The 27023-nt window shown below is 50.4% G+C and overlaps 11 protein-coding genes across 11 annotated transcripts; 5 read left to right on the top strand and 6 right to left on the bottom strand.

Annotated features, from left to right (window-relative positions):
* Positions 1–121: 121 nt before the first annotated feature.
* Positions 122–1099, bottom strand: NCS54_00209500 (Hypothetical protein; the record flags this gene model as incomplete). The annotated part of the gene is made up of 1 exon (XM_053147701.1): positions 122–1099. The coding sequence occupies one exon, from the start codon at positions 1097–1099 to the stop codon at positions 122–124; it is 978 nt and encodes a 325-aa protein (XP_053003676.1).
* A 552-nt stretch (positions 1100–1651) lies between these two features.
* NCS54_00209400 (HpcH-HpaI domain-containing protein) lies at positions 1652–2578 on the top strand (the record flags this gene model as incomplete). Its single annotated transcript, XM_053147700.1, has 1 exon — positions 1652–2578. One exon carries the CDS (start codon positions 1652–1654, stop codon positions 2576–2578), a length of 927 nt encoding a protein of 308 aa, XP_053003675.1.
* A 373-nt stretch (positions 2579–2951) lies between these two features.
* NCS54_00209300 (Zn(2)-C6 fungal-type domain-containing protein) lies at positions 2952–5108 on the top strand (the record flags this gene model as incomplete). Its single annotated transcript, XM_053147699.1, has 4 exons — positions 2952–3091; positions 3288–4059; positions 4337–4957; positions 5010–5108. 4 exons carry the CDS (start codon positions 2952–2954, stop codon positions 5106–5108), a joined length of 1632 nt encoding a protein of 543 aa, XP_053003674.1.
* Positions 5109–7691: 2583 nt separating this feature from the next.
* Positions 7692–8683, top strand: NCS54_00209200 (Hypothetical protein; the record flags this gene model as incomplete). The annotated part of the gene is made up of 3 exons (XM_053147698.1): positions 7692–7857; positions 7912–8160; positions 8217–8683. 3 exons carry the CDS (start codon positions 7692–7694, stop codon positions 8681–8683), a joined length of 882 nt encoding a protein of 293 aa, XP_053003673.1.
* Positions 8684–9049: 366 nt separating this feature from the next.
* NCS54_00209100 (Zn(2)-C6 fungal-type domain-containing protein) lies at positions 9050–11238 on the bottom strand (the record flags this gene model as incomplete). Its single annotated transcript, XM_053147697.1, has 4 exons — positions 9050–10192; positions 10251–10706; positions 10764–11051; positions 11104–11238. The coding sequence occupies 4 exons, from the start codon at positions 11236–11238 to the stop codon at positions 9050–9052; spliced, it is 2022 nt and encodes a 673-aa protein (XP_053003672.1).
* A 614-nt stretch (positions 11239–11852) lies between these two features.
* NCS54_00209000 (Chitin synthase) lies at positions 11853–17049 on the bottom strand (the record flags this gene model as incomplete). Its single annotated transcript, XM_053147696.1, has 3 exons — positions 11853–13131; positions 13179–16754; positions 16805–17049. The coding sequence occupies 3 exons, from the start codon at positions 17047–17049 to the stop codon at positions 11853–11855; spliced, it is 5100 nt and encodes a 1699-aa protein (XP_053003671.1).
* Positions 17050–18266: 1217 nt separating this feature from the next.
* NCS54_00208900 (Zn(2)-C6 fungal-type domain-containing protein) lies at positions 18267–20196 on the top strand (the record flags this gene model as incomplete). Its single annotated transcript, XM_053147695.1, has 3 exons — positions 18267–19010; positions 19064–19548; positions 19941–20196. 3 exons carry the CDS (start codon positions 18267–18269, stop codon positions 20194–20196), a joined length of 1485 nt encoding a protein of 494 aa, XP_053003670.1.
* A 178-nt stretch (positions 20197–20374) lies between these two features.
* NCS54_00208800 (Hypothetical protein) lies at positions 20375–21418 on the bottom strand (the record flags this gene model as incomplete). Its single annotated transcript, XM_053147694.1, has 1 exon — positions 20375–21418. One exon carries the CDS (start codon positions 21416–21418, stop codon positions 20375–20377), a length of 1044 nt encoding a protein of 347 aa, XP_053003669.1.
* Positions 21419–22281: 863 nt separating this feature from the next.
* NCS54_00208700 (Alpha-L-arabinofuranosidase) lies at positions 22282–23247 on the top strand (the record flags this gene model as incomplete). Its single annotated transcript, XM_053147693.1, has 1 exon — positions 22282–23247. The coding sequence occupies one exon, from the start codon at positions 22282–22284 to the stop codon at positions 23245–23247; it is 966 nt and encodes a 321-aa protein (XP_053003668.1).
* Positions 23248–23381: 134 nt separating this feature from the next.
* Positions 23382–25214, bottom strand: NCS54_00208600 (Hypothetical protein; the record flags this gene model as incomplete). The annotated part of the gene is made up of 1 exon (XM_053147692.1): positions 23382–25214. One exon carries the CDS (start codon positions 25212–25214, stop codon positions 23382–23384), a length of 1833 nt encoding a protein of 610 aa, XP_053003667.1.
* Positions 25215–25768: 554 nt separating this feature from the next.
* On the bottom strand, positions 25769–26740 carry NCS54_00208500 (PKS-ER domain-containing protein; the record flags this gene model as incomplete). Its single annotated transcript, XM_053147691.1, has 1 exon — positions 25769–26740. One exon carries the CDS (start codon positions 26738–26740, stop codon positions 25769–25771), a length of 972 nt encoding a protein of 323 aa, XP_053003666.1.
* Positions 26741–27023: the final 283 nt, after the last annotated feature.

Here is a 27023-nt window from a genome sequence, read left to right as displayed (position 1 = left end):
CCAAGCGACCGAGACGTGACTGTGACACACAAAATTTACGGAATGTTGGATTAGAACTTCTTGGTTATACTGCCTAGTACAGTGCCCTCTACAAAACAACAATCTTTCTACTGTTGCCAACTCATGACGTTGCCCTGCTCAAAGCAAACTCCAACAGGTAGGTCGCAGCCGCCAGTCCTGTCTGCATCTGAGTCTCTGCAGTAGCAGCTCCAATATGAGGGGTGCTCACAACCCCCAGATCCCACAACGAGTTATATTTTTCGTGGCTGGGAGGTTCCTGCTCATGGCAGTCCAGACCGGCACCCCAGATGAGGCCTTCGGCCAAGGCCCGTCTCAAGTCGGCCTCGTTGACGATGCCTCCTCGCGCCGTGTTTATGACTATGGCGGTCCTCTTCATCTTTCGCATCTCGGTGTAGCCGATGAGATCTCTTGTGTGTGACGTGAGAGGCATGTGGACTGTGATAACGTCGGACGCCTCCAACACTTCCTCGACTGATTGCGCTCGCTTGTGGGTGATGTCTGCCCAGGCATCGGTGGGGAGGAATGGGTCATAGGCGATGACATCGGCCTCAAAGGCGCCCCTGAAGATGTTGGCGACACACTTTCCAATGTTGCCCATGCCTAGGATGCCGATGGTCTTGCGGTGGAGGATCAGACCAGAGCACTTCTCCTTGGGTACGAGAATGCCCAAAGACTGTTTGGCAACTATGGAACCGACCTGGCGTGCGGATGCGGTCGCCAATGTGAGGACTAGCTCCGCCACCGCTCGAGCGTTGACGCCAGGAGTGTTGAAGATCTTGATGCCGCGGGCTGCGCAGGCCTCGGCGTCAATCTTGTCGATGCCAACACCTTGCTTGCCAATGGCAACCAGGTTTGGGCATGACTCAATATCTTTGGCCGTTAACCTGGAGGATCTAACAAGAAGATAGTGGGCATTCTCCCTCCACTGGCTATGTAGCGGATGGTCGACTGTGATGGCGTTGAAGTTCTCCTGGCAGTAGGCAAGCACTTGGGGGTGGAAGTTGTCCAGCAGGTAAAGGGTAGGCTTTCCAGCAGGGAGGCTGTCGGGGCGGGAATCTGATACAAGGCCGGGTGCCATGACGGATAAGGCTTGGTGAGGGGATGTCTTGGTGGACGAAGAGGATGGTATGCGAGACTGGAGACCTGGTGAGTTGCATTTTTATGCATTGGGAATCCAGTCCCGTGAGCACGCTTTTCCACGCCCCGGAGCACCGACTCAGCCATTACGGCCTCCAAACGATTCCCTGACTCTCAACTGGGACAGATAGTGGTCTTCCGGGGCATCTCCGATTATCGGACGGGCCATGTCCGACGAGACGCGATGATCACGGGCGGCCCCGCACCGAATCCCCCTCGGCTTGTAGGATCGGCTTATTGTCTGGCCAAGTGATATCTGGAGGAACTTCTAACATGGATATCCGAGGCTCACTAGTTTTGAAATAGTGACTCAAACTCCCGGCTCTTGTCCGTTGTTGGAGAGCTTCTGACTCCTCTGTGAGACTATATCAATGCGGGGAAGAAACCACTCCAAAGCCATCTCGGATATCATCACAGAAAAGAAGACTCTTCCACCTGCATCTCTATCAGAATCACCCCTTCTCACTTTTTCTTGACTCAAATTCCAAGCACCATGGCCACTTCAATCCCCCACTCAATGCGAGAGAAGCTTCTCCGCAATGAAGTCGCCTACACCATGAGCGTCAAGCTTGTCAAGTCTGTTGAGATCGCAGGCATGGCCAAGACGGCTGGATACGACGGTATTCTGATTGACATGGAGCATTCCTCCTTCGACCTTGAGACGACCAGCCAGCTCTGCATTGCCGGGCTGTACGCCGGCATCTCCCCCATCGTCAGAGCGCCGAGCAAGGATCCCTTCTTCGTGTCGAGGATCCTGGACGGCGGCGCCTTAGGGGTCATTGTTCCACATATCCGCTCCGTGCAGGACGCCAAGGACGTGGTTGATGCTGCCAAGTTCCAGCCTCTGGGTCACAGATCCTCGACGAATGGGCTCCCTCATCATCAGTTCCGCTCCATCCCTGCCAAAATCTCCAACCCCGTCACAAACGCCGCGACTCTTGTAATTCCTATGATCGAGACTCTGGAAGCACTTGAGCTCGTGGACGAGATTGCCGCTCTCGAGGGCGTGGACTCTCTACTGATCGGAACCAACGATCTGACGGCAGAGATGGGCATGCCGGGAGACTATGAGAACCCCCGCGTCACAGAGGCTTATGAGCGGACCATTGACGCCTGCAACAAACATGGCAAGTGGGTTGGAGTTGGTGGTCTTCATGCTCGTCTTGATCTTGTCGAGAAGTTCTGCAAGATGGGAGCTCGATGGGTCATGGCGGCGACTGATGCCCCCCTACTGCTGGGTGCTGCTTCCAAGAGAGGGTCGGAAATGGCTGCTCTGAATGCCTTTATTGCCAAGGCGGTTTCGAATGGCGCAATCAATGGAAAAGCAAACGGGACAGCCAATGGCTCAAGTAACGGCTTGATGAATGGCTTAACAAATGGTTCTACTGCTTTAGTTACAAACGGGGTGGCGACAAACTGAGTCAAGGAATGATTCAGACATTATGCAGAGGTGAATAGAGGGAACTATGTTAGAGGTATCTTATAACTAGTGGAATTTAAAGGATTGACTGAAAATGTGCTTCGATCGAACTCAACGACGACATGAATGACTTGGATGTGAGGTTTCTTCTTGTGGTTAGGTGGCATCCATGCCACCCTACACGTGACCTCCGGACACTCTCCGATAAACACTCGAGTCTTCCCCAATCCTCGACCTGTCTAACCTGGACCCATCCCCATTCTCATCCGCCGACTGAACGCACGTCTTCGGACTCGGTCCGTGGTATCTCTTATCTCACATGTTGCTCCTATAGGCGGATATCGCAACTGATTGGCCCGATATCTTCGGCGTCATGAATGAATCCACGACGACAAGCAGAAGCCCGGATTCTTCGCGTCCGACGCCGACCAAGCGGAATCTGGCCTGCGAGCGCTGCTGGAAACGCAAGCAAAAGGTATTCGGTCATCATTTTAACCCCGCCAGCATTAAACGGTAACTAAAAATGCCTAGTGTGATCGATTGCTCCCTGCTTGTACTGCGTGTGCGGACCTTGGCGTTGAGTGTGTGGCGCGTTCCCAGCAGGTCGACTTGACAGCTGAGGATGCCGGTCTGACACATGCCACGATCAATGGGTTAGATGCCGCGTTTCTTTATCTTTAAGTATAGTATAGTAGCTCACGCCTGATAGGTACATTGAATGCCTGCAAAGTCGTATCGCCGAGCTTGAGCGCCATGTTCAGGCGTCAGAGAGTAGGCGTGCTCGAGCCACACGACGTCCATCCGGAGCAGCACATACTCTCCTACCACATGATGGGGGAAGCCATCAATCCAATGATGTCTCTATGCCCTTGGTCCACACGACGGGGCCGGCCCTGGGCCCGAGTGAGGAGGACTCGTCTGTGCAAGATACCATGAGTGCCATTGGGCTTCTGTCCAACAAGGCCATGGCTGAGCCTAGAGTATACTCTGGTGATGTGCTTAATAAACTTGCCATGCCAGAAGTCATCGCGGCGGCTTTGGCTGTGGATGGGCACAACCCCTCCAGGGCTTCATCCTCTCAACCGGCTTTTGTCATGGAAGATCATCTCATCTCTCTGAACCGACATTCTACCCGAGCATATATCGGCCAATTCCTAAAATGGAGTGCCTTCCTGCCACATCTCGATGAGGATCGTCTAATGGAGCAATATGAGGCGGTGATAGCCCTCGAAGGCCAGGTTGCACGTGCTGGTGGACTACCTCACTTCAACACGTATCTTGCGATATCCATCGGCATCATGATGTCTGCTGAGGCAACAAGACTTTCGACCCTAGCACTGAGTCTACATGCTGCCGCTGTCAAGTTGTTGCCGCGCATCTTTCAATCACAGGAACCACTCGACGCATTGCATTGCATGCTTCTGCTCGTCGTCTTCTCAATGTTCTGCCCAGCCGGTGGATCTACCTGGCATCTCATGGGGGTGACTATGACGACCTGCATAGCTATTGGGCTTCACAAGGACTCTGTTCCACAGGCTAGACTTGGGAAGGATAGTATCTATCGGGCTGAGTGGCTGTTTTGGAGCATCTACCTTCTGGATCGGCAAGTTCACCGCGTTCAACATGAAATCAGCAGCTAATTCTTCAAAGCTCATTGGCCTCATCGATGGATCGACCATTTGGCATACATGATCCCGATATATCCGTTTCGGTAAGTCCTGAGTCGCGATGATGAGCTGTTCTAATTGTATGTTATAGATCCCAACAGAACAAGATGTTAATGAAGCAGCCCTTTCAGAATCTGTCAAAGCAAAGCTCAACTTTAGTAGGCACTTGATGGTCCATGCTCAGCTCATCTCGAATCTACGAAATACCGACAAAACCGAGTTATTGTTCTCTTACAGCAACCTTTGTTTCTGGAGAGAATTTCCGCCCAACACGGAAAATGCAGCCTCTGAGATTGAGCTGCCCTTTGACTACTTAGATCAACTCGCCTGCCGAGCGTTGATAATGATGGTGAACCCCGTGCGCCCCGACGAAAACAACTCTCAACTTTACCTCGGAACTTGGGCCGACATCGAAGCCGATATTATAAGTTCGTGTAAGCGGTTGATTGAGAAACTATACGACCGGTCGGGACGGGCCTTGGAAAGAGGCTCGTTTCTCGATGCTTACGACGTGTTGTCAGCGGCAGTGGTCTACGTGTGCCTTGCCCAACGGGCTTCAGGTATGAATCAGCAGGGCCTGACGCAGATATTCGAGGTGGTTAGCAAAGCATCAATTGTGCTCACGCAGTATTCGTCACGGTTCTCTGCTCTAGGAACGTTTCAGCAGTTTCTATTAACGCTTTCAACCAAGATGATGGCAGGCCTGGATCAGGTAAGTGTTGATGGATACTCGGCATGACTCCGGTGTGTTGACCCATTTCAAGTCTCATCAAGACTATCAGGACACAATACCGACAAGTCTCCCTGGGCATCTGCGCCGGTTCATCCAACGCCACTACTCGAGGGAGGCTCGTGCTTCCTGAGATGCTTTGTGAACATGACTCGGCCCCGAAGCGCATGGCTGTATCCCGGAAACCTTGGATGTCGTACGGCAGAGTCGTATCTACTAGCGATTTCCCCTCACCTGATTTCCGGAGATGACCTCGGAGGGTCTCGACATCAGCTCAACAACACAGCGTCATCTAGTCTAGGACAAGGGCCAGAGTGTTTAATACGGGGTGCTCAGCAACTTTCGCGAAACTATAACGAAGGACTTGGTGAAAAACACCAGAATGAGGAAAACGAGAGGATCAAGTGGGATGGTCAGCTTCTGCAAATTCAACAGGAGACTAACATGTTTAAAAAGACACTGCCAGTGGACCAACCACTTCTTGGCGACGCAAACCCGACAGAGACAAGGATCCCGCAGGCCGCTCGCTAAGCAATTAACCTTAACGGGTGGCCAGCGAAACGGCGTCCCTTCTCAAAGGGGGCTCACTTGCAAGCACAGAACAGCGCATCTTCTGCTTGATGGCCCCAGAAGGCGTCAAATAATTTGTGTTAGTGCCAATACTTCATGTGTCAGAGCAGCCAATCAGGTGTGTTGTAACAAATCCAGCCCTCGCTTGTGGAAAATGGGCAAGCGATGGTGAAAAAACTTGAGACGCCTGCGCTAGGTGACGACGGCAGAAAGGATGAACTTGACCTAAGAATAAGTAAACGAAGAGATGGAATTATAAAATAATAATAACTCTGTTCTATAACAATTTTCAGTTGTTCCTATTCTTATCTTATATTCTATCCAACCTTCAGGTCTCGTCACCGTCGCCAGACGCTGAGGTGTAAGTGAGAGAGCAGCTGAATCGTCCCAATAATCGACGGACCACCAAGTGGGCTAGAAATCCCTTAAATCATTCAACTCGATACTCACCTCTAGTGTTATTAAGAGAAAAACTCAACGCTTTTCTATTAAACGGGGCGCTGGCATGAGTTTAACAAACTCACCAAACTGTACGATAGTTGTTCCCTCTCCGCGGTTGAAAGCGCTGGTTATCTGGGAGGCGTCATCCCTTCACAACTTTGCTGGGCTATTATTATAATATTTCCGGATTCTTAATTAAAGTTCTTTTATGAGAACTCTGAACTTCCTAGCATTAGGTTTACCTGTAGTCTATCGATGCATTGTTTTATAATAGCAACTACAGCGAGAACTGATTGATACAAGCTTGACCTGCCGCCCTGGATCGACGCCCTCTGAGCACAGGAATTCGTCAAGAGATCATTATATTCCAGCTTTGTCGCGATGAAAGCTCTAAATTCCAATGCTTTGCTAATGCTGCATGGTGAAGCTGAAAGAAAACAATCTAGACTGTGTGATAAGAGACCATAATTGTTCAAGAATCGGCACCTGATCTTGTCCTAAGTGGTCATCATCAGTCATTTATTTCCCCGTGTCTATTGACTCATGTTATCATATGAAGCTGTCTCGGAGAGGCTCCACGAGTGGTCTAGAGAGTAGCAACCTTCAGTGGACGGTGTTGCAAGCCCCAGCAGGCCTTGGCAACTCAAGATTCATATGGATATACCCCTCTTGTTTACAAGGAGAAACGATAACTACTGAGAGGCTGAAGTCAAAAGAGTGTTCTCCTCCTCATCAACGACGTGCGCCCAAACGAGGACGTCGGCCACAACAGTAAAATACACATTTGTCAATATATAATGGTGTTGAAACCCAACTCCGTAAAACACCGTAAATCGGAAGAGTATTACATCTGTTTGTCTTAGTAACGCTATCGACAATACTACCCAGGGCAGCTGGACATCTGCTTGGTGTGAGTCTAACCAAGTAAGAAATAATGGAGATAGAAAAAAGGCCAATGCTTACTATACCCTGTTGGAAATCTAGAACGTCTCAAATGACTTTTCCAGCACGTACCAGGTAAAACTGAATGTTTTACGTATTCTCCGATCTATTAATCTCACACTCACAGGTTCGGGATCTCCAGAAGCGCCGAGGGCTGTGCAAGTGGCTTTTTCCGTGACCTATGCCACGCCATTTCAGTGCAAGTCTCGAATCCGTCTTATTCCACAGTTAACCAAAGGGTCGCTACTCGTCAAGATACGACCAACGTCACGGTGGTGGCTGATGAGACGCAGATTTTGGCTGTCGGGGTTTTGAAAGCGCCGACGATGACCAGGGTCTCGGATGAGCCCCGCTTACCATTTTCGTGATGAGCAGGGGTATTGGGGCGATGTGATTGGCTCGGCGGTTATCACGACTCCGGCCCCCGCCATGTTGATTCTCGAGATGGACTCTGAATCATGACGGATTTCGCATTAGCAAGTCCCAATTGGCTCGTATTCAGGTCTCGAGAAGCCGCTGACGTGGTGCCATGAGATTCAGCCTTAATGAATTTTCAAGCGAGAGCAGTGGGCGCTAGGGCGATAGGGGAGGGTTCCTTCGCTTCGATAGCCGGGCATGTTTAAATATATATAAGACTTGCTTGTAGATGCACGTAATGGCAATCTCTTAATAACCTCAGCCTGTCTTCCGATTCAAAGAATCATACACACCAGCGCCCCCTGCTCAGAGCTCTACCATCACAACCTGAACTAGAACCCTCAAAATGGCCGAAGCTGGTGTTGGCCCTCCTCCGAAATACCACTACACCCCTTCGCTCGCAGCTGCCATTCTTTTTACAGTCCTATTCAGCTTCTCTGGTTTTGTTCACGTCTATCAGCTCGTGAGAGGAAAAACATGGTACTTTATAGCCTTCTTTATCGGGCTTCTGTGTAAGTCATCCCTTCCTTGGAAGCCGGCGTGTAACTGATCGTCTCCCGGGACAGTCGAGGTAGTGGGTCATGCAGCTCGAGCCTACAACGCCGATGAAAGCCCAAATTATTCCAATGTCCCATTCATCATGCAGACTCTTCTCTTGCTCCTAGCACCAGCGCTGTTTGCGGCGTCTATTTACATGATCCTTGGGCGACTCATTAGGGTGTTGGATGCTGAGCACTTTTCCATCATCCGAACAAGATGGTTGACCAAGATCTTCGTGCTTGGCGATGTCTTGTCATTTGCGGTCCAGGGCATTGGTGAGTGAATCTACAAGACCCCAAACTTGATACTGGATCCACTAACTTATCCCAAGGCGGTGGAATCATGGCTGGCGCCGACGACAAGGACGGCGTTGACCTGGGCCAGAACGTCGTTCTCATCGGCCTAGGAATCCAGATTGCCTTCTTCGCTGGCTTCATCATTGTCATTTCTATCTTTCACTACCGAATCCTCCGCCAACCTACGAAGACAAGCGAGGAAACACCTCTCCCTTGGAGCCAGTATATCCTGGTGCTCTACTTTGTCTCGCTACTCATCATGATCCGATCTATCTTCAGGGTGGCCGAGTTTGCCGCCGGACAGACTAGCGTGCTACAGACCTCGGAAGCTTACCTTTACTGTTTGGACACCATGTTGATGTTTTTCGTTTGCGTCGTGTTCAACGTACGACACCCGAGTCAGGTTGTTCAAAGCCCTAACTACAAGAACATGGATCATGAGATGGAGGATGGTAGGGCACCTGCGGATGAGGCTGAGGTTCTCACGTCATACCGTCATTGATGGGGCTTGAGGGATTAAGCATTTGGCGAGGGACATGTCCCTCGGAGAGTCGTGATGCTCACATTGGCTGGATGGGGTCTCTAGATGTCTCTCAAGGGAGAAGGAGTTAAAACATGCTCACGGGAGTCGCTGGTTGTGGTTAATAGTATTAGGATTCCACCAAAGTCTTTGATTTTGGAGTAAGGCTCTTATTTGTAACTAATTATGGAGGAACGGCCATTTCATATGTATTAACAAGGAGGAACTGGGTATTTACTGTCTTTCTTTGCCTATCCAAGAACTTTCAACCATCCATTTTGGTCCAATGAATCACTGATATGGTATTAAACATTTGCTAATTGACAACTTTCGGCCTAAGCCACACCCTCAAAACATTCCAGGAAACTGGAAACCCGGACCTGAAGGGTCGAGGAGCGCCAAGGAGAAGTCGTCCAACGGCGGCGCAAGTTCAGTGTGATTATCCCCAACCACATCAGATAGAGTCACAGATGCCATGGTAAGAGCAGCGGAATCGACAGCGACCATTGTACCGAGTCTTTGTATGTAGGCTGGCGCTTGGACATCATGTACTAATCTGGCGAAAATGGGCCCATGCCTTGTTTCCCACGCCGAAGTGATAGCAGCTGCCAGAGCCAGATTCGACTTTTCTGAGGCATCGAACAACTCCTCGTGATAGTGATATACTTTGGAGACTAGCTCCCAGGCCTTTTCAACTTTGTCGCCCGCTAGTTGCCGAGATAGCTGAGAGACCATGAAAGCAAAAAGGTCCAGCTGAAAGTGCATCTTCATATACCAGAGAAAGCCGATCCGTTCAAATGCCTCATACTGGCTAACCGATTGCTCAAACACTCTGACAGCAACTAGGAACAGCTTTTCGGCCGGTTTCAAAGGCTGAGAGCTCATATTACCCAGCTGCCCTGGAGGCATGGAGGCCATGATATGCACTCTGCTGAGTATCTGGGCTTTGACGTGGCCTGCCAGTTGGTAGATGTTTGGATCCGAAGGGTCTGCGAACCGGTCCATAACATGGTTGAGTCTGCCTTCGACTTCCTTGGCCAGGCTTTGTAGCTCCGTGAATCGATCTGGTGTTTGAGGGAGAGCACTGGTGATGTCGATTTCATGTTGGATCACGCTAGCTTCGACGCTCGGTCTTTCTGCAAGAAGTTTGCCCATGCTGTAAATCAAGAAGGATACAGCCATCTCACTGGGACCATCTCTATCTCGGAAATACGCGGTTGAGCCAGGGTGAAGCTCCGAGTCGTTTAGGTTTGTTGGCATCTTGCAGTCACCAAGTGAGGGCATCATGGATGGCCCCAACCCTGATTTAAGACCACAGCGGGCATCCAGCATGTAGATACGCCACCACAAGCGACGTCTGATTTCCGTCTCGAAAGGCGGTAGTCCAAGTGCTTCACCGTCTCGGTGGAGGCCCATCTTTTGTGCTATGCGGACACAGATGCCGCTGAATATCCAAGTGGCATGTGTGTCATGATGGTCTTGAATAGAAAACTAATAAAGAGTTAGTTAGTATCCGACGAATATTAGAAGAGGTTTCTTGCAAACTTACCAAGTAAAGCACCAGAGCCTGAAGAGTCGTCAAGCTGCCTGATCTGAGAAAGTTGGCTCGGCGGAGGCGAAGTCGTAGAGCCTTGGCACAAGACTGAGAAACCTGTCTTTTAGGTCGCCCCAGAAACTCTACACACTCGTCATTTGAGAGGGTAAGCAAGGCGGCGTTGTAGATGGAAAAGAGCAGGGCTTGAGTCGTGTCTGACAGGTCGCTGCCAGATGTGCAAGCTGCTTCAACCACGTGGAGTTGTGTGGATGGGGCATGGAGGATCTTGGTGACTGGGTGAACTCGATTTATGAACACTTTCCAAAGATAAAAGATTTGACTGGGAAGAAAACGAAACTCATGTTCGGTATCGGAATCTGGCGATACACCTTCGTCATCTAAGCTGTCGTCTGGCTGTGGAGGTGATAGTTTGCTGTGATCCACGTCGACTAACTCGCGCATCGCTCCAAGCTATTCATCAAGTTTGTTAGTAGCATTTCACTTCGTGACATCTCAAGTCTTAACTACCTCTTCGTGGAGAGCAGCCCACCTCGGACTGTCGGTAAAGTTAACCACTCCATCTCCCAGCACAAGCTTGCCTGTCCCTATTGGTTTGGGACCAACACCTGGCTCTCGAGCAGATGACGAAGAAGAAGGTATTTCTTGCTTGCTAGCTGCCTCGTATTCCTCAAGGAGCTTCTCACAGTGGGTGAGCCTCGCCAGCAAGTCAGGATTTGGACCCCTCTTCTTTCGAGGTGGAGGGGGTGACCTTGGTCTGCAAAAAGCGCCGACCTGAACGACTTCAATCAGTTCCTGCTATAATCTGCCGTGTGCGATGATTGGAAGTGGGATGGAATGTCAAACGAACCTTTACACAGTTGCTGCATGGGTATTGGCGATCGCATCCAACCTTGCGACGATGGCATAGTGAGCAGACTGGTAGAGGCTGAGGTAAGGCCTCAGGAAAAGATGAGGCCGTAACGGTAATCGCAGGCGCCTCCATTGAATGCTGCACAGTGGTCTGCTTATGCTTAAACAATCAAGGGCAAAGGGGTGGACACAAGAGATTCAATACAGGCGGATAATGGGGTAATATAAGTCCGACAATGGAGTTTCTGAACCAGCAACAAGAGGCTTGATGACTGATGACGTGTCAAGGGGGCTTTGCTGTGACTAGGGTACTGGACTGGCGGCCTCACTGAACCGAGCTTTCAAGCCACAAACCTGATCAGAGCTATCTTGTGTAGCGGATAAATAGTTCGTTTTATGCTTGATGATGGTCATGGCCATTAGCTCATCTTGACATTTAGGCTGGGGTGGTTGAGCGCTCGCTTGTCCGTATTGGTGTGTTTACTGTGTGCAATGGGAGTTTCTACATCATGCGGAATCACATTTTTTACAGTCCCAACATTGCCTTTTACATTATTTAAGCTTGAAACTTGAAATCCTCGCTACTTTGAAGTACCCCGTTCAAACCTCATGTACCTTCACCGAACAAAACCTGTAGTATCCGGCATTCCAACCAAGGCGACCATTCAAAGCCGCCGTCCATTAGCGGTTCTATATAAGTTCTAATAATCTCAAGCAAACAAGTCAAATATGAGAAAGACCGTGATTTCATACACTGGACTCCATCTCCTGCAGCTGACGGTCAAGCTCCTGGCTGAAGAAGGCCAACTGCTCACCACTCAGCTCCGTGTCCAGGCGCCGCTCAACAATGGCACGAACTTGACGTTTCGTGATGGTATCGAGATCTGCCTCCCCGAGAGTCCACTTGATCGAAGCTGAGATCACATCGTTGCTCAGGCCTGACTCGCCTCGTTCAACGGCACCAAGCCGGCTCAGGGCTCGAGTGTTTGTCAAGCCCAGTCCGCTCTGTGTCCTGAGAGTATCTCTCTCCCTTCCAGGTTCATTGAAGCCAAATGAGGTTTTTGGCCTGTCGGTTTGTGGTGAATGGGATGCCATTCCCAAAGTCATCGTCGAGCGTCGATTCCATGACCCATGCGGCTGGCCGTAGCCGTCGATGCCAATCGCGGACTGGTTGCCCAGCATCACCGTAGACTGGGCAGGGAAGTAGGAGTTCCGTATGAACGAGATGTCTGACTCAGTGCCATAAACGGAATGACGTGGAGTCTCTTGATAGTATCGATTCGGAAGATTGTTGGCCACGGCGTAATCGCACCATCTCTGCAACGGGATGGAAGCAGGATCAAAGCCTTCATCATCATCAACAGCAACAACCTGCTTGTCGCCCTTTTCTCCAATGACAACTCGAGTGTTTCCCCAAGAGAAATTGTCTTGGTTCCAGAAAGAGTAAAGCGGAAGGAAGAAGGAATACACCGGCAATGCCATCAAGTAGATGATCATCCAGCCAATGTGCTGCCACTGCCTCTTGAGAAGGAACAGCACCGCTTGAAGGCCATAAGTTGCTGCCAAGAGAATGATGGAGATCATAGGAAATTGTCCCGTGTTGGTGGCGACGCGGTACATGAGATACGCCAGATACACACATGTCGCCGGAAAGATGATGGTTCCAAACAAGTCGGCAAAGACAACAACGCGCATGCTGAAGCAGCACACGCCGCACATGTTTTCCAAACGTATGAGCTCAACCAAGTTGTGGATGGTCGAGTTGATCCATCTTCTTCGTTGAGAGAGCAATACTTTCCATGACTCGGGGGCGACGGTTTGGCATTGGGCTTCGGGGAGGAATTTGAGCCACATGCGGGGGAAATGCTTGATCATGAGCGTTGTCAAGTAACGGTCTTCTCCGAGGGAGAGGAGGTTCTTGAGATGGAGGGTTTCGACATCACAGACGGAATAGTCTCGAAGGACAGCATCTGAAACGATCAGAGGCTTCTTGCCGTCAAAGGTTCGTAGTCGGTACATTGTAAAGCTAAAACGGTCAGCAGAGTTCCACAACACCAAGATATGTCAACGTACCATCCAGGCAAGCAGGTGACCGATCCAAACAACGACTCAAAAGCCTTGGCCAAATGATGAGATATGAAATACTCATAGATCTGAATCATGGTCCACCAACTTTTTTCGTCATTTTCCAACCTCGTTTCTCCACAAATGCCAGCAATCTTTGTATTGTTCGCACAAGCGGCAACAAAATGATTCAACGCATCTTCATGAACAGCCGTGTCGGCATCAACCATAAGAAGAAACTCATATAACCGCGGGTCAACACCAATAACATCGTTGATGTGGTGAAACATGTCGAGCTCCAGAGGGTTCATGGGTGACTCGTGGTACACCCTGTTCAGGAAGCTTAGCAAGAGCATCTGAGAGTCTCGCTTTCCGCGGTTTCCGGGCTTGGGTCGTGTTTGTTCGGATTCCTTGCCGACTTTGACGATGACAATGTATGGAACAATATTCCCCTCGCATTCATAAAGACCAGAATACACCTTGCCGTAGTTGAGCTGATCGCTGCCTGATCCGATCGACTTGAATGTTCGGGCTGCTGGATCAAGTTTCGGGTCGCTGCCCAGAATCTCGAGAATTAGTTTCGAAGTCGGGCGATCGTTGCCCTGGCCCACGGCAATACCATCGCAAATGACGCATATCAGCTTACGTTTGTTGTCGTACTTGAGACAAGTCAAAGAATCGATGGCCCTCCTCAGCGACCCCTCGTCTTCTGTGTACGCGGGAATCTGACAGATGACAAACTTGTCCTGCATCGACGGGCGTCGTTTGGAACCGAATCGGAGTGCTGCCAGAAATTTGACCAGGATGATCGCACACACCATGACGGTGAAAGCCAGAAGAAGCCAGTTGTTGACCTGACACTTGGCGCTCTCTCGAAAATCCGAGATGCCTTTGTAGCTGATGGCCTGGATGCAACGCCAACTCGCAACAACATTATCGTGCTTGGTCTTGTTGACTGTGTCCGCAAGCATAATATCAAGCTCCTCCTTGATATTCTTTCCAGGGTTGTCCTTCCACAGCTTCGAAACCTGCTCATTCAAGAACTCGTATTTCTTGTCGTTCTTGTAAAGGCCTTGGGTGTAAAAGTAGTCTGTCAGATCGTAGATCTTGTTGCCGTATTTCGCCCACATACGACCCTCCTCGGCTTCCGCCTTGAACTTGCTGTTGGAGTAAACCAGCTCGCCGTGGTAATACTCCTTGATGCCGGGCTCGAAATTTGTCCAGTACCAATCGTCCTTGGATAGGGCACTTGTCGAGTCGAGGCAGTAGTAGCCAGAGGTGTGCACAGCTGTTGTGTATTCAGCAGTGGTATTGGCCCGCAGCCGAGTTGTTTCGGCAATACCAAGCCCCTTGCAAGCCATGTTCAACGGAGGCACAAAGTATTCATCCATGTCAAGTCCAGCAAGAGGCTGCATGTTAGCTGTGGTGGTCTCGAAAGCCGTATCGCTATGTTGGCGTTTCCAAAAATCCGAGATGTCATAGACCTTGCCATGGATGCTGACCCAGAAATCGTCCTCTCCCTGATGCGTAGCAACCTCCTTGCGGTTCCAGGCCTTGTCCGAATTTGGACAGAGGAGCTTGCCAAGACCAATCATCCAGAAGAGGATCAAGGCATTGAGGAATATGATGATGGAGAACAGGGCTAATTTCTCACGCCATGCTTGCCGAACATCGGGTCGACGCATGCGACCGAGATGCGTAAGAAGGGGTGATGGGACCCAGAAGGTGAGTGCCCAGACGAAACCAACCCAGAGGCGACGGCTCATATCAACTTTCTTCGTTTCGATGCGTGTCGTTTTCGCAAGCTCGGGGTCTTTTGTCACAAGAATGGTATGCTCCTTGGGTGAGCCGGCTGGCACCATCTCGATCAAAGACTCGTTCGTTCCGAGCTGGCCTCCGGTGATAGGAGTATTGCCTTCATGATCTTGGTACGTTCCAAGCAAGAGGTGACCTCTACTTCCATATCCGCTCTGGTTGAGGCTGAGACCAGAAAAGACACTTCCAGGTCGTGGAGAGGGAAAGGGCTCATTCCTGAATCCAAGCTGACTCTGGCTCCCCTGCTGTCGAATGAGGGCCAGCTTCATGTCGAGCATTCCTTCGACTTGCCACCAAGCCTCCTCGCTCATCCACACACGATCTTGACCGATAGCAAGGTTGGTATTGTGCCATCCCCTCTCAAGTGCCCAATTGTTGATATCATCCTTGCTGGAAAGATAGCCGTGGATGGTCGAGTAGCGCTGGATGAACTCGTCGATGTCGAAATCAACCGTATATGCAGGGTTAGTAAATGATCGGTTGGTCCAGTCTCGTAAGCGCCATGATACCAATTGCATGGACACGTCGCTCGAAGACCATGGTGCTGTCAGTAGAGGTGAGGCTGCTGAGTCGGGTGTGGTACTTGATCCAGGGTAGAGGCAGAGGTGATACCATATCCTGCTGGAGTCGAGAACACCCCGCAGGTCTAGTACATGCCGTCTGGGCTCCGTGTTCGTCTCAGAGGGTAGAATGATCTTGAGAAAGCTGTCATCGTCCAGTTGGAGAATGACCTTGTCCAAGAAGGACTGTTGTCCCTCTTCACGCGTATCTTCAGTCGTCTGCTTGTCAACCATGATCTTCTGGTACCATGGACTTCCGAGCATGGCCTGACGGGTGTCTTTCCACACCAATGGATCAACAGAAGACGTAGCAATACCGTCTTCAATAGCTTCGGCATTGATACCAAAAGACTCATCGAAATTCGTTTGCAGAGCAACAGCCCTTCCGAGGGAAGAGTCGGGCATGTCGACGACAATAATCCGGGTACTTTCGTTGTCACCTACCTCACCAGTCATGGGGCTCTCAGTACTACGCCGCGGATGACTGATCTGAGATGTGATAGCCTCATTGGCTTTGACAATGACCCATTTGACAAGTGCTTCATAGACCTTGCTCATGAATGCGTGGCGATCGGAATGAGAGAGGTTGACAAGTACCTCAGGCTCAACCCCGAACATGATACTGGCCTCCTCGCAGGCCTCGACGACATCATTGTGGGGGGCATGTTGGTCAAGTGTGTTTCCGAGTGTGAGCAGGCCCGCGAGGGTGGCAATGAGCTTGCGGTGGGCAGAGCCTTTGATACCAATTTCTCTGATGGCCTGTCGGAAGTCGTCTGCCGCTGCGCCATCATCAGCTGCAGAAAGGTGTGAAGGTGGTTGGTACGTTCCAGATGCAGCCAGGATAGAGTAATGCGATGCCGGTTTTAGACTGAGAAAGTCTCTCTCAGCTTGAGTCGATACCGAAGTGAGGAGGTAGTAAAAGACGTCAAAGGCACGGTAACCGACTTCTGGGGCAATTCCTAAGAGACCACTGGTGATATCGATGCCATCGGCTGGCATCGATAGGGAAGCATTCGAAACTCGGCCTTCCAGGCTCACATCCAAAGCCAAGGCGAGTGCCGCATGTCGTGAAGTGGATGGGTTGAGGGGTGTGACACAGTGAAGAAAGGGTTGCAGAGCGCGAAGTGATGTAACAATCGAGGACGGTATAGCGAAGGGCAGTGTGTCGAGAAATGGGATGAATAGTGAGGGAGTCGAAGGATGAAGAGACCTGCCCTTGTCATTAACACCTGAATTAATACCATAATATTCAACACATACTGCAATAGAACACAATTGTTCTCAAGCCGACGTCGAGCATGTTCCCATACTTTCTCGCCTAGCAAGCTGTCAACGATCGGCGTAGCTTGGCTCGAGGTATGCCAAGCGTTGGCAACGACGCTAGTTCTAGCATCGAGTTGGTAGGGTTTCGAATGAAGGTATGAGGTATGAATGGCATTTAAGAGCGTGACGTTTGTGCTGTGTATTGATCGAGGACGGGGAGAGACGTGACCGAAGTTGGGCATATTCGGACTTCCCTTGGCTTAAGATCGGAACCGAAATCAACGAGGGTTTGCAGGTGAAGAAAAAGCGAAAATTATACGAAATTAGATTAACTAATAACAGAGCGGATAATTGACAAGGCAGTACTTTTGGGAGCGAGGGTCGAAGTTGGCTAAATTGAACGAGAGCTTACGAACAGAAAAGCTCCACGCGAGCCGGATCATCTTATACCAAGCTCCAAAGCCTAATTATCAATCATAACAAGTCCGCGCAATCGCATTTGCTTATTATTAGAATGTATGAGGCCTGGCTTACAGAGCATACGAAGCCCAACAACCGCAGCAACTCGTCAACATTCACCACCAACCAACCAGAAGAAGTCACCGGCCGCTGAGTCATCCGTCAAGCTCCTGAGAGCGAATCAAAGGCTTAGTTCGATATCTTGAACTTCCCGCGAGGATCCGCTTTGTCAGCGGACATATCGGCAAGGGGGCGTCCATGCCACCCCTCCCGTATTCATCGCCAAGATGGTTAGCTAGTGCACGTCATTTTAAGCTTGAACCCTTGCTCGTCTCGTCTTATTGGCTTCTCGTGATAAGTCAGCGGAGATTCAAGAAACCCAAGTGCCGGGTTCATCTTGTCGTGTACGCGGGCCCATCTCCTTGGACATATCCGCCTGCCCCCTTCCACTTTGCTCTTTTACATGTCACCCGATATCTTGTGCTTCCAGAGTCCGACTGCTTCTCTCTCTTCCCGAAGAGGCCGCCTTTTCATTTCAGACATCTTGGAGGTCATCTTTCTACTCCACATTGTTAGCGATCGATCGATCGACCCCTGTCCATCAACATGGCTGGAAAATGGGCCTGTGATGGGTGCCACAAAAGAAAGGTATGAGGCCCGATATCCATTATGTAGATTGCCCTTGATATACCCCACTCGTTTAATCTTTGTACACCTCGGCTCCTCCCTCTGATGCGCATTGAGCTCCTGTAGAATGTCCCCGTAGCTCGGTCCAGCTCGCTAATGCCCTTTCCTGTACCAGATCCAGTGTGACCGCACGTCACCAAGGACTCCCTGTGACTGGTGCGAGCATCATAACCTTCTGTGCACCTTCTCTAGGGCTAGAAGAGGGAAGACACGGATGCTTGCCAGGTAACTATACCTACACCCTGTGCACTGTTGAAACATTGCATTCTGATATGTTTCATCAAGCCGTAATGTTCAATCTCGAACTGTTTCGATGCCTACTGGCACCCTGCCCAGCAACGGCCCCCAACCCCTCGTCCCCAACGAGCAGCTAAATAGTCTCGACGCCACCATCTTTCCAATTATCACAAACGACACCGCATGGCAAGGCAACGTGCCTTTTCGAGACATTCTCACAACCAGCCACGAGCAACCGCCCATCAGTCCTGAGCAGGCCTTGCCACCTCCCAAAACCCGCGCACCTCGGACAGTCACCAAGCATTTTGGCCAGATCTACTATGGCGGTTGCCACCTTGGACAAATAAGTCTTGACAAAGGCATACCGCAGTTCTCTGAGGAAGGTCACAGGTGGATCCTTTCCAAGGCTGGAGACAACTTCAAGTCAGAGATACTCCACCGACCATCAACTCTCCATAGCCCCGTCGCACTCTCTCAAGGTTATTCAGGGGCTTCCCTACTTCCATCTCGACACACAACCCACCAAATCATTGCCGCATATTTGAATTCTACATTCAGGTTTGCCTTTCCCTTCATTGACGGCACATTGTTCAGTGAGACCATTGTCCTGGCCTATGAGGGCCTGAACGTTACAGCATCACTTGAACATCTGAGTGCTAGGTGCTGTTTTCTGGCCTTTCTCTCCATTATTGATTGTTTTAGAGGACCGAATGATTTTCCGGACATTGATCCTGAAGCATGCTCCATGGAAGCACACCATCTACTTGCAGACGTATTGCTAGATACCAACCTCATGGGCATACAAACTATACTGATGCTGGTAAGTGACGGTTGAAACTATTGAAGACATTCAACTAAATCTACTCCGTCTAGCAACTACATGAAGCACACCTGGGCCGGCTACCGACTGTTGCTATCCTCAACGGGGTTGCCTGTAGGATGGTCATAACGATGGGGGGTCACATTGATGTCCCCAGCCTACCCGATCATGGCGAAGCTTCCCGAGAAGAGCGTGAGAGATGCCATCTACGAGCTCTCTTTTGGATTTGCTACCTCTTCGACAAAGAGATCGCTCTAAGAAGTGGCCAGCCACCATTCCTGACGGACTCGTACTGCGATCTCACACCACCAGACAGAGGCATGGCTCATTTCTTTGCCGATGGTACAGGCGAGGGTCTCTTCCCATATCTCTTTGGAGATATAGGCTTGAGTGTACTCAAGGGCAGGGCAAACCACCAGCTTTACTCGGTCCATGCGAGCCGGAAGTCAGATGCCGAACTCCTACGCGATATCCGCGAACTTGATGAACAACTCGAGGAATGGCGTTCTTCAATACCGTCGCATGTCCGTCCCTCACTGTACATGTCTCGATCGTCACTTCCGTCACTCCAAGACACCGATATGGCGCGTAGAATGCATACGATACTTGTACACCTGGAGTATTTCTACCTTCTCATCACCATCCATCATGCTAGTGGGAGATGCACCACTATGAGCCCCATGCAGGCTCATACGGAAGGATCTAGCGCTGCTGCTCTCGACTCTAGTCTTGCTCTCTGCTTAGAAGCAAGCCGTTCTACTATTGTTTATCTGAAAGCAACGATTTCCTGCTTGGCTACTGAAACATTCTGGTACAGTCTTTCTCCATGTTCCAGTTGAAAAAGAGTCTCCACAAAGATGACCATCATCTTTGCGGAGGCCTTTATTCTGCCTCTTCTAGAACTTCTTTTACTAACAAGTTTGATACCAGGATCGTCCAATTCTACCCCACGGTCGCGATCATCACGCTCTTTCTCAACATCCTCATGAATCCCCTCGATGGCCAGGCTCAGAAAGACTTGGAACTTCTTGCTTCAGCTGCAGACATCTTTCGCCTAATACCCGCGCGGCAGTACACGCCTCAACGACTTGACCAAGTCCAGATACTCGAGAGTTTTGTGATTGAACTCGCTCGACTGGGGCGTTGTGCTGTGTATAAGAAGGAGGCAGAGCTTGGTGGCCGATGAGGCTTTTTATTCATTCACAATGATGCCGGTATCGTGCTTCTCTGCTACTGCGATTGGTGTGTAAGAGGACAAGTCATTCCATACTTTAGGTTGCGGCGTTGTGTGGTATTAGGTTTTATGACAACATGGAACAAGGGCGGGAATTCTGCTTCGTCCTAGCATATTCTATTGAATTCATTCATTCAAACACGCCAGTCCACTTCTTGCTCTTTTCCCATAGCTCTTCCTCCTTGACCTTGTCTTGAGACCAACTTGCGTATCCATACTCGACAGCATCCGAATCAGGAGGACAAGGCCCCGACTTGGAAGCTCCCTCCAGATACAAACCACCTTCACCTTCCAGCTCAGCAGAGACAGCGCCATAAATAGTTGTTGCGCAGGCCTGATCCTGAGACATCATGTACTTCCTAAGTCTGTCGTCTCCCTGACTGAGCGCCTCTGTCTCAGCCTTGGAGAACTTTTGCAGGTTCGGGCTTATGAAAGCGCCTGGGTGAAGTGTGTAGGCGTGAAGGCCTTGGGCACTGTACAGACGCTCAACTTGGTTCGTCATGTAAATATTGGCCACCTTGCTCAAGGCGTAAGCCATCCAGCCGTTGTATTCGCCATTGTCAAAGTTGATGTTGTCAAGACGACAAGGTCCATAGCGATGAGCAGCTGATGAGACCGTCACAACTCGTGAGTGAAATTTAGCTGACGAGCTCGTCAAGAGGAGGTCCTTGAGTAGGTAGAAGAGCAGAAAGTGGGAGAGGTAGTTTGTCTGAAACTGCAACTCAAATCCGTCCTTGGTCTTTTCGTATGGAGTATTCATAACGGCCGCGTTGTTAATGATGACGTTGAGCTTGCCTCCGCTCTTCTCGCGAATGCTATCGGCGCAAGCACGAACTGTGGCGAGGTCGGCTTGGTCCATGTCAATCAGGTGGATTCGGCCTCGGTGGTTTTCAAGTAGATGGGCAAGTGCCTGTTTGGCCTTGTCAATGTTGCGAGCCGTTCCGAAGACAGTAGCACCAGTTGAAGCGATTGCTTCAATGGTCTTGATGCCAATTCCAGCAGAGACCCCGGTGATGAGCACAACTTTATCACCCCATGCACCATCGAGGGCCTCATCTTTGATGATTTGTATGCCAGTCACACGCGAATCTCCAGGCCCATTGAGGTTCTCCCACCGATTGCGGTCGGCATAGCGGCCGACTAGTTGAAAGGGCTCGTGTGAAACCATGGACATTTTGAGTGATAAGAGTGTTGTATCTTGATGGCAACGAGCAATTGATGTTGTGAAGAACGTGCGAGAGCGAAGATTCCAATTCGTCCAAAATGAAGCGTTTGAACCCTATCTAGATGGCATCTTTAAATACCCAACAACGTATATCTCTTTCACGGGCATAGGAGTTAAGCGTCAGAGGAGTTAAGGCCATAACTCCGGGCATGGCATCCAAATTCGAATATAAAACAACCAACATTGCTGGTGGTAAAACACAACCAACAACTCAAAGAATCCGAAAACTACCTCGTAGATTGATGAAACAGGTACTGATCAGCGCCAAGTCGATTTCATCCTAGAAATCCCCAGACTATAATCAAAGATCCGCCAAGCCAATTGAGGCTGAAGATCCCACCCAACAAATCGACACAGCAGGGTGGAGACGCTAGAGGTCCCTTTAGCTTCAGTACTTTCCCGTATGATCCAAGGTTTGTTTGGTCGTAGCACCATTGACTGGCCACGGTATGGTATTTCTCCGCCGGAATATTTCTGTTTGTTTCAGGACGGTTGCACTGATGCCCTTGTGCTTTCTAAAAATGCGTTGCTCGGAATCTAGGTGCCGAACAGGAATATCCGTCCTAGGTTTAGTGCCGGAAAGCATCCCTGTATCATGCATGATATGCTGTCTGATGCCTACCGGATGTCGAATGATCAAGGGGAGAGCAGCCTGTCTCGTGTAAATCAATACGAGAAATGGCTATAACCAAATCTTCTACATCACATATATAAGTGCGAGCTGCCTGCACTGCTTTTTCCTCGGCTTTCCTGTTGACATCCACACACTCTGGCTAGATCTCTCCCTCTATACGAGGCTTCTCTTCAACAAAATGCACACATTCGCCAAAGCCATCTTGTCCCTGTCTTGGGTCCTCAGTGTCACTGCTCAGTGCACTCTCCCATCTACCTATCGCTGGACCTCGACTGGTGTGCTGGCCAATCCAAAGTCAGGCTTAGTCGCACTCAAGGACTTTACCCACGCGCCATATAACGGACGACACCTTGTCTATGCGACCACTCACGACACGGGGACGAAATGGAGCTCGATTGGTTTTGACCTCTTCTCGGACTGGTCCAACATGGGCTCCGCCAAGCAGAACTCGATGAGCTTCTCTGCTGTTGCACCTTCGCTCTTTTACTTTCGACCCAAGGACGTCTGGGTGCTGGCTTACCAGTGGGGTCCAACTACCTTCTCGTATCGCACATCCAAGGATCCCGCCAGCGTCAATAGCTGGTCGTCGGTCCAGCCGCTCTTCACTGGGACGTGGTCTGACGGCGGCACCGGACCCATCGATCAGGCCGTTATTGGCGATAGCAAGAACATGTACCTATTCTTCGCCGGCGACAATGGCAAAATCTACCGTGCCAGCATGCCCATCGGCAATTTCCCCGGCAGCTTTGGCTCATCATACCAGGTAGTCATGAGCGACACACGCAACAACCTCTTCGAAGCCGTTCAAGTGTACAAGGTCAAAGGCCAGAATCAGTACCTTATGATCGTCGAGGCCATTGGAGCGAACGGTCGCTACTTCCGCTCATTCACGACCGACAACCTCGGAGGCTCGTGGAAACCGCAGGCCACAAGTGAGAGCAGTCCTTTTGCGGGCAAGGCCAACAGCGGCGCGCGGTGGACCAACGATATCAGTCACGGCGAGCTGATCCGCAGTGACCCTGACCAGACAATGACGATTGATGCCTGCAACTTGCAGTTTCTGTATCAGGGACGCGATCCTGCTTCGGGCGGAGACTACAATCTTTTGCCATATAAGCCTGGTCTGTTGACTCTTCAGCGATGAGTCTACGGCAATGCATGAGATGCACGTCTTTGGGTGTGGGTGAGGTTGTCATTTATCACTATCTTCAAAATCACATACAGGGTTCTTAAAAGTCTGTGAATTGAGCCCGCCACCACTTGAATGTTTTCTTCTACTTATTGTTTCCGCTGCTCAGGCGGGAAGTTCGTGTCTGCGTAACTAGGTACTTGAGAATAGTATGCAACGGGTTGATTACCTGGCATCCATTGTTGTTGAGCCAAGAACCCATCCGAAGGTCGATCTTGAAGGACAACTGCCCTACCAGCTATTGCGATAGATTCCCCATCCCTTGCTGACAGTAGTTCAACATTTTGCGGATTGTGCACGTAACCAGACCTCTTGCCGCTCCGCTCCAAAGTGGTATGCATCACGCTTGCGAAGAAGGTGTTGGACCAGTATGCGTCGGCAAGGAAAGATAACGCGAGCCACGTGGCGCCTGCGAGAACAGCAGCAAGGACGCTGAGAAGGAGTTGTAGGCCAGACATGGCAACCATCAGCTTTTGAACGCTGATTGTGACTAGGGCCGGATCAACGCTGACCATGTAGGCTCTTGCGATGAGGAGGCTTTCCAGCGTGGCTGACATGTTCTCGGTCCAGGACAATACGTCTTGATTTAGGGACTCTGAGCTGACGTTGGAGCGGCCGTTGCCAAGTCCATATGCTATCAGAACAGCAGCAGTATCGACCTGACCAAAGAACTCATTGCTTTCGTTGTCGTTTTTGGATGCCGCACAATCAGTCTGGGTAACCTTTCCGCCAAACGCCTCATTCTGAAATGATCCCTGATCGCATTTCTCCAGTGGTGATGGCGCTTTGTCAATGGTTTCGGATCTTATGAGAGTGATGTTGGTTGCAGTGATACTGACGAGGGAGAAAAGATCTTTGCCGCCGTTGACGGCAGTCAGGTAACCCCAGCTGGACTGAAGAACTGTGAGGTTGGAGTTGGCGGCCGAGTTGGCTCCGAATTGGTAACTGAGGCCCTCATCCTGCGCTCTCATCATGCCGCCCACAATCTTGTCGATAAGAGGGTCCTTTCTCTCGGTCTCGTTGGTACTCCATGTCTGCCGTACCAGATTGTCCACGTCCTTGACAGAGAAAGGAATACCGGGATTCGTCAACATTGTGATTCGAAGCACAGACTCGGCAAAGGTATGTCGCCTCGTCCCTTTGGTAACAGTAAAGACCTGCATCATAACCGCAGACCCGCCGCCAGCTCCAAAGGAAGCCCAGATGTTGTCGACTCTGTTCGGTTTGATGTATCTCGAATCCAGTTTCAAATCCGACTGGTCGTCCCAGTGTACCTCGGGCTGCCCAACAATTGTGTCTATGATCGACACTGAAAAGGTGCTGTTGAAGGTGCAGTTCCAGGCAGCGGCACCTCCGCCAAAGTATCTGCAATCGGGGAACGTTTGGCCGTCGATGGTGCCGGAATCAGGGAACATGGCGTAACTATCTGGCGAAACCGAAAAACCCTTGTCGTCAAGCCAGATTCGCGCCCCGACATCGCCTTGTCGCGTTGGTGTGGTGATCTCGGGGGTTCCTCTTTGGACGTCGCCAGTCAGGGTGTAGTTAAGTCCGGGTTGGAAAAGCTCGGATCCTACGGTTTGCGAAAGGGTCGCTTCCGTTTCTTCAAGGTTGTCTGGATCAAGATGCAACTGAACGATATAAGGGGGATTCTTGTTGCGCAAATCTTGGTATTCGGCGGCTGTGATGTCGGATTGCCTAAAGATGTAACCTGGAGAGTCAAGTGCCCAGAGCAAAGTCCCGTAAAGAGACGCAGCAACGTTAAGAATGCTGAAGCCGAGGATGATAAGAGTGGCGCGCGAGAAGCCGCGGGAAGACAGGAACAGCCAGCGCTGTATATAGTCTTCGGCAAACATGAGATAGGCCGTGAATTGATGAGACCGGGCGGCAAAGAGTGAGAAGAGTTTCCAAATAAACAAAGCCATGAGAATTTCGGCGCATTTGAAAATTAGTGATTTGACTGCATTGTGAAGTAGGGGAATCGACGATGCGATAAACGGGGATGATGATTCTATCATGATAAAGGCGTTGCGGCACAGCAGCCGAAATGTTGGGAATATTGAAGGTTACACGGACTGCATGTTTCAGCGTGAGCCAAGCCTCTCCTTTATATGTATGTTCAGTCCCAAAGTGTATCAACTCCCATCCCTGCCTGCGGCTGAGTGCAGGGCACATGAAGCTATTGCCGCGCCATCCCCCAAGCAAACTAGCTGCAGCAGCTGTTGCAGGGGTTCTGGCAGACAGCAGAGTGAGGCCGGGCGTTTTCTTCCGGGCTCTGCATGCATTTCAGCCAGGGTTACCTGGGGGATTCTCGTATTTAATTGCTTCGCGTTGGGAGTGGTGCCACACTCAGTATTCTTTCATTTTCCTTGTGACGCAACCTTATTTTTACTGTATTATATAATATTGAAAGACAATTCAGACAACTTGAAAAAGGTAGGAATAGCCTTGTTTCTCAACCTGGCGATTCCACTGACCCCTACTCCGCACTGGGGCGGACAAACAATCGGCCCTCCACCTTATTCTTCTTTATATCCTCCAACCCCTTCGGCACATCCTTGAACGGTATTTCCGTCAGCTTCGGTGTCAATTTGCCAGAAGCAATCAGATTCAACACCTCCAATAGCTCTTCCTTTGCCGCCCCAAATGAGCCCTTCAAACTGATACTCTTTGTCACCAACAACATGGATGAGACTTCAACATTACCACCGTTGAGTCCTACCATTACAACTGTTCCGCCCTTTTTCACCGAAGAGATGGCAGCGGAAATTGTTGGCGTGAGTCCAACAAAGTCGATGACGGCGTCAAAAGCAACGTCGGGGAAACTACCGAGGGTTGGGGCGCACGCGACCGCGCCCAAGCGCTTCGCATCTTCGTATTTGTCCTCGTTGATATCGATTCCATAGACCTTGGCGCCTTGCAGTACCGAAATCGCGACTGCATTGAGCCCAAGGCCGCCGACTCCAATGATTGCCACCGTTGACGACTTTGTAACTCCAGCGGTCACCACTGCAGCGTGATACGCCGTCGAGATTGAATCCGTGGCCACGGCCGCTTGAGGGAATGACACACCGTCTGGAATCTTTACCAGGTGCTCATAATGAGCTATCGCAAATTCGCCATAGCCACCATCGTAGCCAAGCCCAATCGTCGTGGCTCGAGTTGCCTTCTCAACAGGATGAGCTACCAGAGCCACAACCACGCGATCGCCAACTTGAACCGGAGACGGCTCTGATCCAACCTTGACGACAGTTCCGGCCACTTCGTGCCCAAGCGTGATGGGAAGGGAAGGCAGCATTTCAATGCCGTGTCCGTCAACATAGTGGGCGTCGGTGTGACAAAGACCGGCGGCCTTGACAGAGATCAGGGCCTGGCCTTGTCCCGGCTCAGGAATAGGAACATTTCGAAGTTGAAATGGCGACTCTGGACCGCCGTATTGGAATGCCTGCATGATGAATGTGCTGTATGTGATGAAAGAGATATGTTTTGCGAACAGGAGAAGGAGGCAATCAGATATTTGCCCTTAAATATACCTCGCAAGATTTCTTTAAGGGCTAGGCTTCTTTGCTATCCTGGTATGGAACCAACGTAGGTTATCGCATCAGGCTTCTGGTCGGAACTGTCGGCAATCTGTCTGGATGGGATATTGTAATCGGACCGAAGCAATCTTTCGATTCTTCAAACATGGAGTTGCAATGAATACCAACTCCGAAACATTAATGAGGCTCCTTGCT

Source organism: Fusarium falciforme, chromosome 2 (assembly GCF_026873545.1).
Source record: "Fusarium falciforme chromosome 2, complete sequence".
In the NCBI taxonomy this organism is placed as follows: Eukaryota; Fungi; Ascomycota; class Sordariomycetes; order Hypocreales; family Nectriaceae; genus Fusarium; species Fusarium falciforme.
This window is presented reverse-complemented; position numbering and strand designations above follow the sequence as displayed.